Here is a 17,181-nt window from a genome sequence, read left to right on the forward strand (position 1 = left end):
AACGCGCGTCGCGTGATTACGTCATAAGTTACTCAGTAACGCTTATTTTATGAGGGTGGAATTATTCTGTCAATAAGAACAAGGTATAAAGGCTGGTGGTCTAGGAATAAGACATCACATGTTCAAATCACAGTGTTTTATGTCTGTGTAATAACGACTGGCGAGAATGCATGCGTGTATTTACAATGAATGTAATAAACTACAATTCCCACTATAGCAGGTATGCGTCGCCAACTAAAACACGTACACCAAAGGGAGTTATTAGTACCAGAGCTCCTTAGGTATATCTCTCTTGGCAACATTTTATATTAACATTTGCATAACAATGTTATTATGTTTGCCTACTCCTGGCTTCGGAAATAAGGAAGGTGGGTTATTAAAATAAAACTGCCGAGCTATTAAGTTGCTTCGGCCACACTTTGTATAAGTTTTACTAGGTGCAATGTAGCTATTATGAGTAGGTTATAAGAGAATACTATATAGTAGGGTGGGGTAAGATGGGACAACTGTTAACTCTATTTTTTACCCATTTGGTAGTAAACAAACAGCATTCAAAGAATTATTAAACCGTATTCTCACGACTCCCATATACCGTTGTTAATTGTTTAAAACACGATCGGGATATTAGGATATCATATGTGCTAAAGGTGTCCCGTCTTTCCCTACCCTACTGTATGTCACTCAACCAAGACTTACACACGCAGCTACCCAAACACGCATAAAGGAAACACATGATGCTAAAAAACAAAAGAACAAAGGTACGTATAAAACGAATGACTTTCATTTTATACGTCGATTGTTGTTTTTATAAATATAAAACCAATCAATAGTAGGATCAATCAAGAAGGGAGACCATTTTATTCTTTTCCCCGATCCGACTGGTAGTAAACAAAGAACATTCAAAGAATTATAAAACCGTATCCCCACGACTTCCATATAGACTAGTGTTAATTATTTAAAACACAATCAGGATATTTGAACATTATTTGCTGAAGATGTCCCGTCTTACCCGTACAACTAATTAGTCATATTGGGCCATGTTTGAATTGAGTTTGGTGTTTGTATTGCAGTTGAATTACTTACCTCGTTAACTGATATAGCTCAGATGTATAGGACTTTCTTTAAAATTCCAGTAAATATATGTATTTGTAAAATCAATACACTACTATAAAGCGTTTTGATTTGGCAAGATATTTAAATTTAATTCCATAAATTATTTAAAAGCAAAGAACTACATGGGCAATGTAAATAATCTCTGTATAAATGGCTGTCAATGTATATTTAAAATCTCGGCGGCAATTATTTATGGCGTTAAAGGTAAAATCACACGTGAAGGTTTGTTGGAAAGGTATTGCACGCGTGGCAGGTGGCTGGGGAGTCTAGGCGGTGATCGGTTCGTACAAAATGCCGTTTCTTCTGTAAAAAGTGTCGCGTACGATGCGGGAGCGGCCGAATTGCGGTGCCCAGAAATCTTTAACAACGTCGTCCAAGTGCCAACCGTATTCCCAAGATGTGGTCAGTGGAAATTCGTATTTTTCTTCAGGTTTCTTAATGGTTCGTGCTTGCAGGTATTGGTATCTACCCTTGCCCTCCTTTGTAAAACCGTGGTATAACATTTTTCGGATACCTAAGAAACAGGATTATGAAAGTTAAAAAAGGCTAAAAATCGTTTAAAAGTTTACTTACCAGGGGAAACTGGACGCATTTCCACTAACAGCAGGTTTGGATCAACCACCTCGGTAGTAGGCGCTACTACTTCAAGTTTTGGTTGCCGCCGCTTTGGGTAAGATAGGACAGGAAGTGTGAGGCTTCTAGTCGGAGGTTTTGGGACCATGTCTTGAAATCTTTTTGAACGGGTTCTCTGTTGTTCTGTAGCCTGCGTTTGATCGTCCTCGCTAACGTTGTCCCGGTATTTCTGGTGCCAGGCAAGCCTCACGTACGCCTCCTTTTTGATTGCTTCTTTCCAAAAGTTTTGCCGCTGGGTGTCCATATTAAGCTCGCGAACCATCTTGACGGACTTCACAGAAGCGACAAAACCTTTTTAACAACAACCTGGCACCGATTGCTAACTTAAAAATAAATGACGTCAGTTATAACACCTAAAGTAATAACATAGTTTAAAATTTTTGACACCTCTTTTATATACTTTTACTATAGAAAGCAAGCAACGATCGCCGCTATTAAAGAATCAAAGCGAAGCGAAATATTCCAGTTTTACTAAAGACCACTAGCCGAATATGATCTTACGCTAAACTTCTATGAAGCAACATTGCACTTCAAATAAGTTTGCTCTTTAAGTTTCCCACTTAAATTCTCTCGAAAATTACTTAACATAACATGGTTGCTATATATTCGAAACATAAAGCGAAAAACACTCGACAGAACTGTCCACACTTATTGTCATTTGACATTTGTCATAATCAAACCACGTAGGAGATAAAAAAATACGTTTGTCTTAAGACACGGCGAACTAAAAATTTTACGCGCTTTAACGTTTTTAATAGATATTTCGCTTGACTTATCGCACCATGCTTGCAGCTATTGGAGTTATCAGACTGATTTCTGTAAACCTAAACATATAATTACACGATATAAAAAATTTAAATGCCCTAATCTGTTGTCCTTCTGGTGCCCGACGGAATCAAGTTACGAATTACACAAAGTAAAGTTTCCGCGTACCTTGACATAAATTAGTTACTATGGATACTGATACGACCATAGAAATAGTATGCAAGTTCCAATATCTCCTGTTCATGCCTGAAAACGTACATTTTTTTAGGATGCATAACATTATTAGAGAAATAAATTAGAATAAATGTATTTACAAATTACCGTATAGCTCTCAGAGTCAATTTAAAACGCTAGTTTGCATCACAAACCCCTATAATAAGATACGTTTTGTCACTAACAGTGCTATTTATATGGCGGGAAAAGCGAATGTTTTTATAACTCACATAGTAGTAATAGTACATACTTGGTGAACATTAGTACAATATTTGAGGCTATAAAATGGATAATGATGGCAACATAGAAGCGCTGTTTGATGATGACGGTGACGATGAACTACTGGCTGAGTTACTTGAGGAAAACGAGCAGGAAACTGCCAAAGAAAGCAAACCTGCTGCTGGTAAAATACGTTATGTTCAAATATAATATTAACAAGTTCCTAAATCAAGTGTATAAGAATACTAATGTACAAGAGTCCCATGCCGCCATAGCAAAACGAGACCAGAAAAGTCAATAGGTTAATTGCTAGTGGGATAGCTTCTGTTAAGACACAAAATCTCCCATATTTTCTCATCTTGCTTTGAAACAATTAACAACGCTATATCAGAGTCATGAGGCTATAATCATTTAAATGTACCTTTTTTACTAATAAATTAAATAAGCAGACCATGTCCCAAATTACCCCCAACCTACCAAATGTCATGGTATGTGAATATAGGATTAAAAACATGTCCCATCTTACCCCAACCCACCATATGACATGGTAAGTGGATTCATCACAAAAAATCTTTACTTTTAAGCACGAGATGATGATTTGGAGCTTTTAAACAACTTCTTCGAAGATGAAGAAGAAGATGAAACACCTGTCAATAAAGATGATTTAAACAAAATGGAGGGTAAGTTTTTATAACCTGTAGGCTGTAGTATTGTACTTGCTGGGTTTATCTCTTGGTGATATTCTGGGGCAAGTCACCTAATTGTTAACTCTCAATTATAATGGGCCTATGTGTGTGGTTTTTAATATGATCTCTTTTTCAAAAATTAATACTTAGCAAAAGTTTTAGAACTTTCAAAATGAGCATGTTTGTTTAGCTTAAAACAGTTAGGTTTCATGTGCCATGGTGAATTATCTGTTGTTGTATTGTAAATTTCAGATGAATACAAAGAGTTGGAAAGAAAAATGAAACTATTGAAACAGAAAATGAACACAAGTGCAGATGAAAAATGTGAGACTGTCCCTGTTAATACCAAAGAACCACCGCAGGAGAAATTGCCACAAACTGAACAAAAACGCAGTTTCTTTGATGCTTTCGGTGGAGGAATATCTGATGAAAGTTTTGTGCAGGCAGAGAACGGTGTAGTCCCCAAAGAGAAATCAAAACCAGAAAAAAATACAAACAGCGAGCCTGAGCCATCTCAAAAAAGGAGAAGAGTTTGTCACGATCCTACTTCTCAAGTTAAAAGTCCAACATCCAGCAGCAAAACATCTTTATCTTCATTTTATCAAAATTCGAAACAAACTCCAAAGCAAAAGCCAGCGCCTTCACAACCCAAACCTTTTAAAGGACAACAGTTTTTTGAAATCGAGCATTTTTCAAAGATAAGATTAAAGTGAGTTCCTTTTTGAGATTGTAACATTTCTTTTTTATTGTAAATCTTTCCTGGCACGAAAAATTGACATAATTTGCATAAATGCAATTAGCGATGGTTTAACTTCAATCAAGAATAATTTAAGTTAACATAAACAACCGTGCCATGTATTAACATAGAAAATTAAAGCCAATCATTAAAAATATAGATTAAAGAATAAATGCTAGAATTAAGATAAATGCGAAAAAAGTTGCGAAAAAAACAAACAATAACATCAAGAAAAAATGTTCCAAGAAAAAAAAGGTCTGTTGACCACTAGCGTGCTCTATTAAAAACAGCAACCTATAATACATAGTGTGTATATTTGCACACTAACTGTGTAAATCATATTTTTAAATTTTGATTTACAGAGAGAGGTTTGTGTCCCAAGATGAGATGAAGGAGAGGATGAAATCGAAGCTCTTCGTGAAGATCGGGGTCATCCGACCAACACAGAAGTTATGCGAGGAAAAGGACTGGGTCACTGTTGCTGTTGTTGCCAAGCAGCTTGATCCACAGACAGCAAAAAATGTAATTTGGGATGATGTTTTGAGATTCTTTGTTTTAATTTTTTTTGGCTTTAAATTGTTTAAAATGGTTTAAAATTTTTTTGGCCTAATTAAATTTATAAAGGTGATTTTTGTTAATAAAATATAATTTTAGGTATTTATTTATATTTCTATTCTGTATGGGCAAGGTCCTTGTTCATGTACTTGGAATTTTGGCCAAATTTGACCCATTACCCTCAACACCCAGGCCTGCTTATGTACATCTGAATCTAACCTAATTTATTTGCAGTAAAAAAAATATTTTTTTTTTTAGGGTAAACAATTCAGTATCTGGCATCTCACTGATCTCGATGACTGTAACAAACATGTTGCTCTCTTCCTCTTCGGGATCGTACATGAGGAGCTGTGGAAGAAGATCACGGTGGGATCAGTCATTGGGATCCTCAATCCTTCTATCATGCCTCCCAGGAAAGATAATGTTCAAAGTCAAAATAAAAGGTAGGTTGTGCCCAATGCAGTTTAAAAATTTGACGGGGTTATTATAAATTAACAATTTAACATCACTGGTTACTAAACATAAAGGCAGATTTTTGTAAATATTCTGTTGTATAGTGGGAAGGTTATTATATGTTAAATAAAAAATTACAGGTTATTATAAATTAACGTTACTTAACACATAATTGCAGATTTTTGTGAATATTTTGTTTTGTTGTGTAATGGGGCAATGACATAGCCATGTGTAGGGATGCACATTACAGAATAATTAGGTATTCTAGGATATCCTAGAATACTTTATTTCGAATCTAGAATTCCGAATCTAGAATTTCGAATCTTTTTATATTTATAGGAAAAAGAAATTTTACCCACAAAAGTCAGTTTATTGACCCTTTCATAGCAGCCTTGTTGGGTCATGAGCTGTAAAATGATCAAAAATTGTACTATTGGGTAGTTTTTGCGTCATGAAACGTATAGCAGGCTATGAAAAGACGTTACGAAACGTTTACTCTCGAAAGTCCCACAAACACAAAAATATTTTTTTTCAAAATTAATAAGTTTCAAAAATTGTTAATATAGTATATGAGATGACGTGTAATGACGTCATTAAACAGAATACCGAATCCCGTAATAAGATTCGAATACAAAAGGATTCGAATCTCATGGATTCGAAATTCTGTAATGTGCATCCCTAGCCATGTGTTTTAGCAGTTTAGTACCCCAGTATTATGCTTAGACAGCTTTTTAATCTTAACAAACAAAGCCGAAGTATAATCATACTGCATTTGTCACATTAATCAATGAGGTGCGTCAGGTACCTTTACAGGTGTCTGAATTTACAACGTCAACCTATATTTTATTAAAAATTCCATGACACCTATTTTTAGAAATACATACAAAACCATTTTCCTTTTTATATAAATATATTGGACGGTTTAATTAATCCTGAGCTAGCCAACTTTTTGCTTCATTTTTTTTGTATTACAGTTATGACAACACCCCAGCGCTCACAGTCGATGTTTCCGAACGTATTATGAGGATTGGGATCTCTGCTGACCTCGGGTGGTGCATGGCGACAAAATTTCGAAATAAGAAACCAGCGGGAAAATGTCTTGCGTTCATCAACAAGTAAGTTATGTTGATTTTTTTGGGCACACTGATTAGGCTGTGTATAGCAGGTTACTTTCTAAATAGTTTTTTTTTTTTTTATGAAAAAAGGATCCTTAAGCTAATAGTGGTTTCAAATATTTTTTGATCAAAATTTTTTTCAATTTTTTAGAATACCATTTTGCATTTTTCGGGCGGCTTATTATTTATTAATGTAGGTGTAACAAATATTTTTCACTGCTTTCACTTTTTAGGAATATTGGTGAAACATGCATTTTCCACATGCAAAGTAAGTACAAGAAAATGGGCGCCAAACGTGGGGAGTTGCAGGGTTCAGTGGGTGCCCCGATAGCAGACAAATACAAGAAAACTATGTGGAATAAAGTTAAAGGGGACCAATTTTTTTATGGAGGACAAACGTACAGTGCGGCTCCACCATCAACTAATCATACAATTCAAAGGTTTGTTTTCCATGTATTTGCGAGAAAAGTGTTGGGCTGCTGTATTTAAATGAAAGTTTCATATATTAAATTACAATTGTTTGGGTTTAAAGTTGCAGTTATGACACCTTTAGGGAAAATCTTTGTTTCCAAAAATACATAAAATATTACTTTTTCCGACATTTTCTAGGAAAGAAAGCAAAATGACGTTAACGAAGATGTTTGGAAAAGTTTCGAATGAAAATCAGGTAAAAATGTGGTCATGTTGTATCAGTTAACAAAATCTTTTTTTATAACTTAAATTTGAACAGAAAGAGGCAATTGAAAAGTCAAAAATCATGCAAGCTATTAGTGGGATAAAAGAAGAACAAGCTATATCTGGTTGTTCAAATACATTGTGAGTAACATATATAATATGTGGAAACTCTGGAATGAGAAATAGGATATGTTATATTTTAACTTTTTTTTATTTTGATTGACCATGTAGCTTATGAACCAACTCTGGCTAAAATCCTGGGTACCAAGGCTTGCATGGCTCATAGGACCTGACTCATATAGAATAGAATAGTATGAAATTTGTTTGGTATGGTAATTTTAAACATTCTGCTTGTTAAAAATTAAACCAAAAAACTAAAACTTGACCATGTTGCAGGATTAAGAAAAAATGTGAACAAATTAGTTGTATTGCAAATTCCAATAACATTTCTGTTTTTAAAGTCTAAATAATTATTTTTTTCACCTTCTTTACACAAATGTGCCAAACTTATAATTTTAACTATGATATCCTTTAACAGTGAAGCCATGCTCACATCAGGGGATAATATTGCTGGATCTCGTCAGTTTCTAAACCATCTTCAGCGGAAACAGAAGGAAAAAATTGAGAAAGACGTTGAGAAACCAAAACCACCATCTTCTGCTGCTGCGTTTCTACGGCAGCAAAAGAATGAGATTCAGGAAAAGAAAAAGGCAAATGTGGTAAGAGGCAACCCAGTTTTTTTTTCTAAAAAAATGAGATGACCATGGCAAAGATAGGTTTTTTACTCTCTTGAACCCTTTTTTGGAGGTAAATATAACCACAAAAACATCTTGTAAACTTTTTTCTTCTGCAGAACCAGGTAAAACCAAATTCAAGTTTGGCAGTTGGCGAAAAACAGCCAACAAAGCAATATGTCACTGCCGCTCAAATAAAAAAATGCACGGAGGAACTTATTAAAGCTAAGAGACAAGCGGCTTTACACAGGAAACAAGCAAAACTTAACAGGTTCGTTTTTCTTTTTTGGAGTATTTTAACATATAAAGCACAACAATTTACAAACATTTTTTTTACACAAGGGGTATTTACCAAAACATTTTCTGTATAATTTAAAAGTTGTTTTACTTTTTCCAGCCAAGGGGAAGTAGTAAAACCTCTATCCGTTGCTTTTTCTGCCCAAACACAAGCACTTGTGGGTAGCAGTGCGCCCAAACTTGGAGGTGGTTTGAATAAACAAGTGGAGTTAAGTGAAGGTTGGTCATCACCACAAACTTTTTCAACTAAATCTCCCACACTGGCTGAACTAAGAAAGGTTGGTACATAGGTGGCATTGTGTTATGTAGGTGTTGCATACATGATTGAACAATCAATACTATTGAGTGATATAATTTATGTTTTGTGCTTTGTTGAAACAAAAATCTTTCACGCTATTTTTAATCAGACGTTAACCATTACTGGGCAATCAACCGTTATGCAAAAGCTTTATTACTTTTGCATATGCGCTTACTTTTTGAAAAAAAATGCACTCTTTGGAACATGTCTTATGTTATAGCTTGTTTAATTGATGCATTTTCACCAAATTACCCAAAACTATGTGTACTACTTATGTGACTGTATCACATTTCATTATTTTTCTAGTAAAAATTTTCCCCACTGTACATTTTTTTGTAAAATCGTTTATTCAGCTGTAACAGTTTGTACTCCACTTAAGCATAATAAGCAACCCTCTTTTGTGTTGTAAGTTGCAATGCAATGATTAAGAAGCACTGCTTTATAATACTGTGTAGATATATACACAATTATAATATATATAATTCAGCCAACTGTTACAGAGAAAAGCGATCGCCAAACTTAAATCTGAGAATGGAACTGTGTCCATACCTCCCAGCACGCCAAACAAAATTTCTCCAAAACGGGTTAAAAATGATGAGAAGAAGCTGGAAAAGTTGAAGGAAAAAGTGAAACGAAATCGTGAGGAAAAGAGTGAGAAAAAAAAGCTCACAGGAAATGGGAAAGAAAATTTGACTTCTGGTAGTGAAAAAAACAGCTCTTTAATGGAAGGTATGTTGAATATTTTGCACATAATATCTAAATATCCTGAATTAATCGTGTTTTAAACAATTAACAATGGTCTATGGGAATTTTTTCTGGAATGTTTTTACATTGTTTTTTGTCTATTTGTTTGTCTACAGTTATGGGAAATGGTGAAATGTGCAAAGAAGATTTCGACAAAATTTTGAAAGCCAGATCATCTCATACCACTGAGTTGGATATAGTAAGTCAAACTGCATACTCTTACACTTTATGAATGAATGTAACTTACTTTATTCTCGTGTGCCTGAAAAATGACAGGCGTTAAAACTCGTACCAGCTTGCAAATTACCATGTACGTTACTTTGTGGGTGTTTTTTTTATTTATTTTTAATGTATGGCTGACAATTTGGACAACCCATTAGTGACCACTGGTTTGATAAATTTCTGTTACGTGTCTTGCCCAAGGACCCATACGCCCACAGTGGTAGCAGCCATTTATAGGGCTACTAGTGAGCTCTTTTAATATGATTGTTGATATTTCAGGCTGAAATGGAGAAACAAGAAAAATATTTCAACCCGCTGATTCAAAAGGAAATGTTGATGGAAAAGATGGCGGAAACATATGAAGTGGCTAGTAAGGTGATAAAGTAGTAACAACTTGAATGTATGGAACTTATTTATCCTCCTCATGGCTGTTGCAGGTTACTGTATACCCAACTCTGTGTGTGTATATTTATTCTGTAGCTTCACAAACCAGGAGGGGACTAATGAGTTGGGGCAATTACAGTTAAGCGTCTTGTCCAAGGACCCCAACGCCCAAAATGTAGCAGCGAGAAGCCTTGAACTCCTTTAGGGCAATTGTGCCCTGGTGTCATACTGTTTTTTCTGCAATTGTCATTAAGCCTGAGGACACGCTCTCACAATGGTACTACCTAATAGCATCGAATTGCTGGTGCAAGGCCACATATAAAAATACTGTTTTATTACTTTGGATAATATTACTGTCTTGCTTTCACAGATAGTAACTTGTGAACAATGTTCATATACATTCTGGGCACCGCATGAACGTTGTAAAGCACAACAGCATAGTCTCACTTGGCAAAGCTGCAAGAAAAAGTTCTTTGAATGCACCAAGTGTAAACAACGCACAACAACATGGGAACCATACCCAACTACATCATGCAGGTATATATGTTCATTATCTTAGCATTGAATCAATCTCACTTATCATCTATAAGTGAGGAAATGTCAGGCGCTGCTTTAAAATGGGTGTGTTTCGAACCAATTTTTGGGTAATTATATTCTTCTTTTTGAATTGTTATTGAAATTTTTTTGTATTTTCGAAAATTTGCGCAATATGTTGGTGACCATGGAGTTGTAGAAATGCTTTGTATTTTCTTTTTTTGGGGGGGATTGTTGAAATTTTTTGGATTTTCGAAAATTTGCGCAAATTTTTTGGATTTTCGAAAATTTGCGCAAACTGTTGGTGACCACTAAATTGGAGAAATTCTGCCTTAGTATCTTTTGCCCAAGAATGCACATTCTAGCATCGGGCCATCTAAACCAATTTTGTGTTCCAATGTCACTGGACCACAAAGTTTATTTCTTCTCCTTGTACACATTTTAAAACATTTTTTCTCAGGGGTTGTGGGAATCAAAAGACATGGTCAAGAACCTCAATGCTGCGGACCAAGAATGGAGTTAAACTTGATTCCGAGATTCTTCTTGTGAGAGGTGTAGAGCAACCCAAATTCTTTAACTCTGCAGCTTAATTACTTATTTGTATTTTAGTAAATTTTAATCGAGTGTCGGGTGAATAAAGCAATTTTGTATACGCGTGGGTTTCTGTAAGCAATTTCATTAACCCAAAGAACAGAAGCGATGTACGTTATAATAATGCACAGTGCAATAGCTAACACAGCAGAAGCTTTGTGAAAAATTTGTAAAAACAGGTATTTTGTAAAAAGTATTTTTAAGGCGGCACAGCAGTTATACACAAGGTATATATAATACAATTTGGCAAGATGGTTGTTTTCAGTCGATCGCATCCATATCTGTGTAAGAAAGAACTTCCTTTGCCTTGAGGTTTTAATCCTGAATCTCCTAAGGGAATATATGTGTGTAACATAGGCATTGTCGCCATTTTGTGTGCACTAATAAGAAAGTTTCAACAAAATGCAACCTCAAAAAATAATTTACCTGAATTTATGCAATTTCTAAGCTGTGCTGTCTGTTGAGAATTGGAATTCTGATAAACATTAAAAAATTAATTTTACAAAATATAAAAAAATGATAAAATTTACCTGTGTGGTTATTTGATCAATATTGTGTTCTTTAGAGAGTTTAGAGTCCACAGACTTCTCAATTTGCATTTTAGAAAGCTTCTGTGCTGATCTGCCAACTGGGGATAATGGGGAATCATTCACAGTTGTGGTATTTACTATTTTCTGCTTGTTTTCTTCTAAGGAAAGGGATATTTCATTGGAATTGGTCGTATGCTTTACAGAGGTTTCGGTTGTTTCAGATTTCTCTCCATTTGTGTTGATAACAGGTTGATGCTCTGAAGTTGCATTTGTGGCTTCATCACACTGTGCTTTATCTAAGCAATATAAGGTGAGGTGTAATACATGTTTGTAGGCAGGTCAAGTAAACTAAAAAGGTGATGGAATATTTAACAAATGTTGTATAAGAATACCTTGTAATAAATTTCGTGAATCTAACCCTGATCTGATGCTTATATAGGTTAATATTCTTGTTCAGTGAAATATCGGTATTCAAATTAAATAAGAGACTGGTGATGCCATTTAAGCTAAATATATATCTCTAATACGACAAGTGGTTGGACTTGATTTTTGTCTGTTACATTTTCATATACAAGTTGCTGCAAACATTTTTTATCTTGCCTTGTAACCAGTGGCGCAGCCAGAAAAAAATAAGGGGGGGTTTTAGTCAAAAAATTGTTCAAAAAAAATTTTTTTTTTTTTAATTTAAATTTTTTTTTTTTTTTGGTTTAAAAGGGAGGGGGGGGAGTCATGACTCCCGAAACCCCCTCCCTGGCTGCGTCACTGCTTGTAACTAAACATAGGGGTATTTCAGTAAAAGTAGCATCACCTCAATTATTATACAAATGTGTATTAGATAATAGATGCTTAATATTTCTATTCAAACCTGCTTGTGGTTCATGTGGTATATTCAATGATTCCGACATCTGAAAAAAAATATCCAATAAAATAATTTATCAACTAAGTTACTGCTTAGCTTTTTTAGGAATTTAAAAAATAAACTAATTTGCATTGATAACTTTTTTATAAATTAAATTTGTATTGATTTGCTAAGCAGTATTTATCTGGCCTAAATCCTAGGTTTCCATGGCATGCTACACTGCGGGACCCTACCTACATAGAATAGAAATGGAAATATTTATTACTAAAGTAAAGCTATGATAGCCTGCACTACACACATTGTAATGTTTCTAGGAGAAATGTACTTACAGTATTGGAGTTTTTACTAGAACGTCTGTGGTAGAACATGACGTATGCAGCTTCAGTAACAACCTTGTTGTTGAGTTTTGTGACGTGTCTGTCGTCACATAAACGCCAGTCTAAAATAATTAAATTTTATAGCCTAGAAACGACTTGATTAAAAATGTATAAACAATTTATGGCTACTTTGAAATAAAAAAAACTCTTTATTCGCAAATTTTTATTTAAAAAAAAGTATATAAATATCGGTATTGTCAGACATTAAGTAATTTAAAAGGAAATTTTTGATGTCCCAGTTTATACCCGTAATGTCTGTTAATGTATATTACTTTGTAGGCAATATTTGACTATTGAACAACCCGTTAGTGAACACTGGGTTGGAGTAACATACAATAAGTATCTCGGGCAAGCAGAATGGTAGCAGCATCGAGCATTGAACCCAAAATCCTTTGGCTCCAATGTCGATGCAACACTATAAATAGGCTACAGTACAAGAAAAAATTCTTATCTAATAAAAAATTTAAAATTATCTAAAAAGAGTTTTTAAAAACCCACTTACTAAAAATATAAAAGTATCTTAAAATTTAAAAGAATTAAAAACCTACCAACTACGCTCTCTGAGGTGTTATTTACATCAGGAAGACGCACGTTGGTTGTGTAATGGCCCCCTAGTATCCCTCCATGGTGGTTAATTACCGCAAACAAGTCATAACAAAGTGACTTGGAGGTTTTGGGGTTGTTGCAGTAAGATGTCATGTCAAAGTTGCTGAAGAAATGTTTGGATTTATATAAAAAATTCCTTTATAAAAACATTTTTTTTGGAAAAAAAAATTTTAAGTGTATTGAAATGTTATTTCATAAAAAATTTACAAAAACATTTTCAAAATATTTTTCCAAAAAATTTAATTGGAATTTTTTAAATCAATTTTTATTATTGGGCACTTAAATTATTAAAATCTAGATATTTTTAAATGATGCACCTGACAGGAAGATCAATAAACATGTTGATTTTGTCTCTCCAGAGATAATTCTTGAAAGAAAATCGCTTGAGTTGAATTATTAGCACATCTGGCAAATCCCAAAGTGACATTTTCTTCATTGCTTGTCGATGCTTTTTGCATTGTGGGCAATACCTGAACAACAATTAGAAATTAGATGTAAGCTTTTTTTGGTTATTTTGGTTTAACATTACTTTGTAAGTAATTTGGATAACCCATGTTTGCGTTAACATGCAAGTAATTTGCCCCCTTTTTCTGCTTCACTATAAATTTGGACGACCCATTTGTGAGCACTAGAGCAAATTTGTTTTTTAACTTTTACCTTGCCCATTAAATAGCTAGTGACTTCACATCAGTGTTTTTTTGGTTATGTTCACTTTTTGGTCACTTCAAAAAAAGTATATACATATATATATATATAATGTAATTTTTTTGAACTTTTTTAAACCATGATTTTAGGCCGTCTATAGCGTAGTAATTGCTGCTTTTGTTTTTTTTTCAAACATTAATCGTTAAAATGGCGAAAAAAGTTTTAAAAATCCAATCTTACCAAGCTTCATCTTGGGTTAATATCTCGGGCTCAGTAAACAAACTAAGGCATTCCAGTAAATCGTATTTTGGTGAGGATTTTTTAGCAAGATCTATTGTCCTACCCGGGGCACTGAAATCCTGATACAAAAAACTCAGTTACAGTTTTTAAGAAAAAATACACCAATAAAATTTGTGTGTCTCATTAAAAAGACTGATGATTCTAGTTTTTGTCCAAATTGATATCTTTAGTTGGACTTATTTTTGTTTTGCTGGGATTTAGTAGTACTTGGTGTATTTTGTTATGATGTAACTCAAATTGTCCAACAGTAGTGCTAGATCAGGACCAGATTCACAAAACATATCACAGTTTTAAGACAAAAATAAGCCTATTACAAAAAATAAAACAACATTTTTTTTCAAATCTTACTTGTGCTTTGTCTGAAACTTTGACATAATTTTTCTTTGATTTGTCATTCTGCCACAAAATTGATACAAACTTTCTGGAACTAAAATCCAATAGTTCTTCACCTGAAAAAAAGGTTTTAACTGGCTGTATGAAAGTATTATAACACAGAAACATGCTTTAAACTTTTAAATGCAGGGGAGGCTTTAAACGTAGATTTATTTCCTATGAAACAAATTTGCTTCATTATTTACTGATTAATGCAATTTATAAAAAGCCAGGGTAAGCCTGCCTACCCTGCCACCCCAGGTTTGGTGCCTATGTACAGCAGGTATATGGGTTTTGTGGTTAATAGACTTGCTTGTAATAAAACATTCAACACACCTTTGTCCTCAATAACTGGGTAAACTTCATTTTTATTTTCCTTCCAAGATGAGAAACGTAATTCCATAGGCATTTCTGTAGTAAATAAAGGTTAAAATTATTAAAAAAGCAACATTTTTTTAAACGGTCATTTTTTATTTTTTTAAATAGCCTCTAAAAGTTAAAAAAAAAGGGTATTTTTAAACTACCTGAAACAGAATGTTCACCATTAGCATTCTCACCATCCATGGAAGAACTAAGGATCTCAACATCAGAGCTTAACCTGGTAAAAAGGGACAACAAAACTTTACTCATTTACTTATAAGATGTGGATATTTACTAATACATATATATATATATTATTTTCTTATCCTTAAAATGTATAATTTTTTTGATTAAAATGGTTCATTAGCATGGAAATGTTTCATTACAAATGATTTTTTTTTAATTTGACTACTTATTTGTACGATTTTTTTTAACTCTTACCTTGCCCATTTCACATGTACGTAACTTTGTAAATAATTTTTCCATTTTTTGTACTACTTCTAATTTAAACAACCTATTAGTGACACTAAATTTAAGCAAACATTGTTTTTTGATTCTTACTTTGCCCATTTCACAGCCAGTGACTTCACATTGGTGTAAGTTGCTTTAGATTTTGCAATACACATCACAAATGGATGACCAACCAACTCAGGTGTACGTCGACATACGTTTTTATGTTTAAGCCAACCACCTTTTTGACAATCCCTAAAAAATGAGAAATTCTAAATAATAAACAGTTGTGCAATTTTTTAGCGCCCTAGCTAGGCTGCATTAACAGGTTAACTCTTAGTTGTGAAATCTAATAAAGCCCTTTTCATTTTTCTGGCAAAACCGTATGGTTCTAATACCATGATATAGTGACCTGAATAGGAAACTAAAAAGTTTACAAACATCATGGTAGCAACCATAGGCGCCAAACCTGGGGAGGCAGGGTAGGCAAGCTCACCCTGGGATTTTCCACACTGCAACCAATATGGTATATTTGCCTCATAGGAATGTGCTTCTAACTATTCCTGCCTTTACTTTATAAAGTTTGCGCCTATTCTAGAAAGGAAATTGTATTCAAACAGTTGCACAACTAACTCACCTGTCACAGTAAGCAACTTTCAAGCAGTTCATGCATCTTTTGAGCTCGAAACTGTTGTCAGGTTCACGCTTGCAATAAGCACAATGTTTATTAATATCAGGAACCATTTTGCGCTGAGTACAAATAATCTGAAGCACTGGTTCGCCCTCTTTTTCCGGTGAGAGCATCTCTTGGCTGAAAACAAGTCAAAATAAAATAATTAAAAATAACAATTCTCCAAATTATTAGGGGCAAAAAAATATCAAAAAATTTTTTTTTGGGGGGGGGTTCAGTCTTACAATAATGTTTTTGGAACAAATTAAATGACACCCTATGTGGAGTATACAACTCTTTAAACTGCCTTTTATAAAAAATAATACAGACTCAAATATATATGTCAAGACTTACATACATATTTTTAAAATTTAAATTAGTTAGTAGTGGTTTTTTATTATTCTTTTTAAAATTAACCAAATAATGCACTCACATGTGCACTGTCGAGGTGTGGGATGTACGCGTCAGTGGTGAAGTTGGAACAAAAAAGCGACACAATGCATTATTGTTTACTTCATATGAAACCAGCTGAAACAGGAATAAACCAGTTTAGTAAAGATGTAAGTATGAAAGTCAAATACTTGATTAAAGTGATTCTGAATTACAGTATACTGGTCTGATAAATAGTATGTAAAGAAATCAATTTTAAGTTTATATCATATACTATATGTGTGAGGTTCCACAGCAAGGCATGGAAGTGTATTTAGGTGGAGTTACTGTTTGGTTCATAACCTAAAAAATTAAAGTATCAGAAATTTATACTAAGCGGCATTTCTTAAACTGGGATAAATTTACCCCGGGGGGTAAATTCCTTGTATTTGAAATTCACATCAGTTGTCGGGACAGAAAAATTGTGCAAAATGTAGTACTTTACAAGATATTGAACAACATGTTTCCAAAAAGCTAGCACATCCATCGCAATAAATATAACTGATGTAATTTGTCTGTTTTTTAATAAATATTCGCCATATTACATATTGGGGGTAAATCTGATAAGCATCTTTGTTAAAAGGCGCCGTGGTAAAGTGGTTAGCGCGCCTGCCTG

The 17,181-nt window shown here is 34.0% G+C and overlaps 3 protein-coding genes across 3 annotated transcripts in view; 1 reads left to right on the top strand and 2 right to left on the bottom strand.

Annotated features, from left to right (window-relative positions):
• Positions 1-1,128: 1,128 nt before the first annotated feature.
• Positions 1,129-2,121, bottom strand: LOC100185271 (protein ATP6V1FNB-like). Its single transcript, XM_002124880.4, has 2 exons — positions 1,687-2,121; positions 1,129-1,627 (listed from the first exon to the last, which is right to left on the bottom strand). Exons 1-2 carry the CDS (start codon positions 2,006-2,008, stop codon positions 1,380-1,382), a joined length of 570 nt encoding a protein of 189 aa, XP_002124916.1. The 5' UTR covers positions 2,009-2,121; the 3' UTR covers positions 1,129-1,379.
• An 813-nt stretch (positions 2,122-2,934) lies between these two features.
• Positions 2,935-11,028, top strand: LOC100180466 (protein MCM10 homolog). The gene is made up of 17 exons (XM_002124932.4): positions 2,935-3,127; positions 3,528-3,623; positions 3,882-4,338; positions 4,728-4,887; positions 5,179-5,363; positions 6,348-6,488; positions 6,722-6,928; positions 7,098-7,155; positions 7,219-7,304; positions 7,702-7,882; positions 8,017-8,168; positions 8,295-8,472; positions 8,993-9,221; positions 9,353-9,435; positions 9,738-9,833; positions 10,213-10,379; positions 10,837-11,028. Exons 1-17 carry the CDS (start codon positions 3,010-3,012, stop codon positions 10,964-10,966), a joined length of 2,724 nt encoding a protein of 907 aa, XP_002124968.1. The 5' UTR covers positions 2,935-3,009; the 3' UTR covers positions 10,967-11,028.
• The window catches only part of zf(mynd)-3 (zinc finger protein), a gene marked incomplete in the record, with an annotated part of 14,509 nt that continues 8,290 nt past the window's right edge, over positions 10,963-17,181 (bottom strand). The window contains 15 exon segments of the mRNA NM_001078458.1: positions 10,963-11,271; positions 11,273-11,297; positions 11,394-11,442; positions 11,498-11,793; positions 12,363-12,402; positions 12,686-12,795; positions 13,282-13,442; positions 13,657-13,809; positions 14,225-14,343; positions 14,633-14,733; positions 14,993-15,067; positions 15,181-15,254; positions 15,578-15,721; positions 16,104-16,277; positions 16,570-16,664. Of these exon segments, the coding sequence (NP_001071926.1) occupies positions 11,229-11,271; positions 11,273-11,297; positions 11,394-11,442; positions 11,498-11,793; positions 12,363-12,402; positions 12,686-12,795; positions 13,282-13,442; positions 13,657-13,809; positions 14,225-14,343; positions 14,633-14,733; positions 14,993-15,067; positions 15,181-15,254; positions 15,578-15,721; positions 16,104-16,277; positions 16,570-16,664 (1,659 nt within the window).

This window comes from Ciona intestinalis, chromosome 5 (assembly GCF_000224145.3).
Source record: "Ciona intestinalis chromosome 5, KH, whole genome shotgun sequence".
Taxonomy (NCBI): domain Eukaryota; kingdom Metazoa; phylum Chordata; class Ascidiacea; order Phlebobranchia; family Cionidae; genus Ciona; species Ciona intestinalis.

Excerpts from the sequence above, each read along its gene's own strand:
- LOC100180466 (XM_002124932.4), top strand. The coding sequence starts at position 3,010 with ATGGATAATGATGGCAACATAGAAGCGCTGTTTGATGATGACGGTGAC. Across the intron at positions 9,222-9,352 it reads AAACAGCTCTTTAATGGAAG|TTATGGGAAATGGTGAAATG; the intron begins GTATGTTGAATA and ends GTTTGTCTACAG. Across the intron at positions 10,380-10,836 it reads TACCCAACTACATCATGCAG|GGGTTGTGGGAATCAAAAGA; the intron begins GTATATATGTTC and ends ATTTTTTCTCAG.
- LOC100185271 (XM_002124880.4), bottom strand. The coding sequence starts at position 2,008 with ATGGTTCGCGAGCTTAATATGGACACCCAGCGGCAAAACTTTTGGAAA. Across the intron at positions 1,628-1,686 it reads AATGCGTCCAGTTTCCCCTG|GTATCCGAAAAATGTTATAC; the intron begins GTAAGTAAACTT and ends CCTGTTTCTTAG.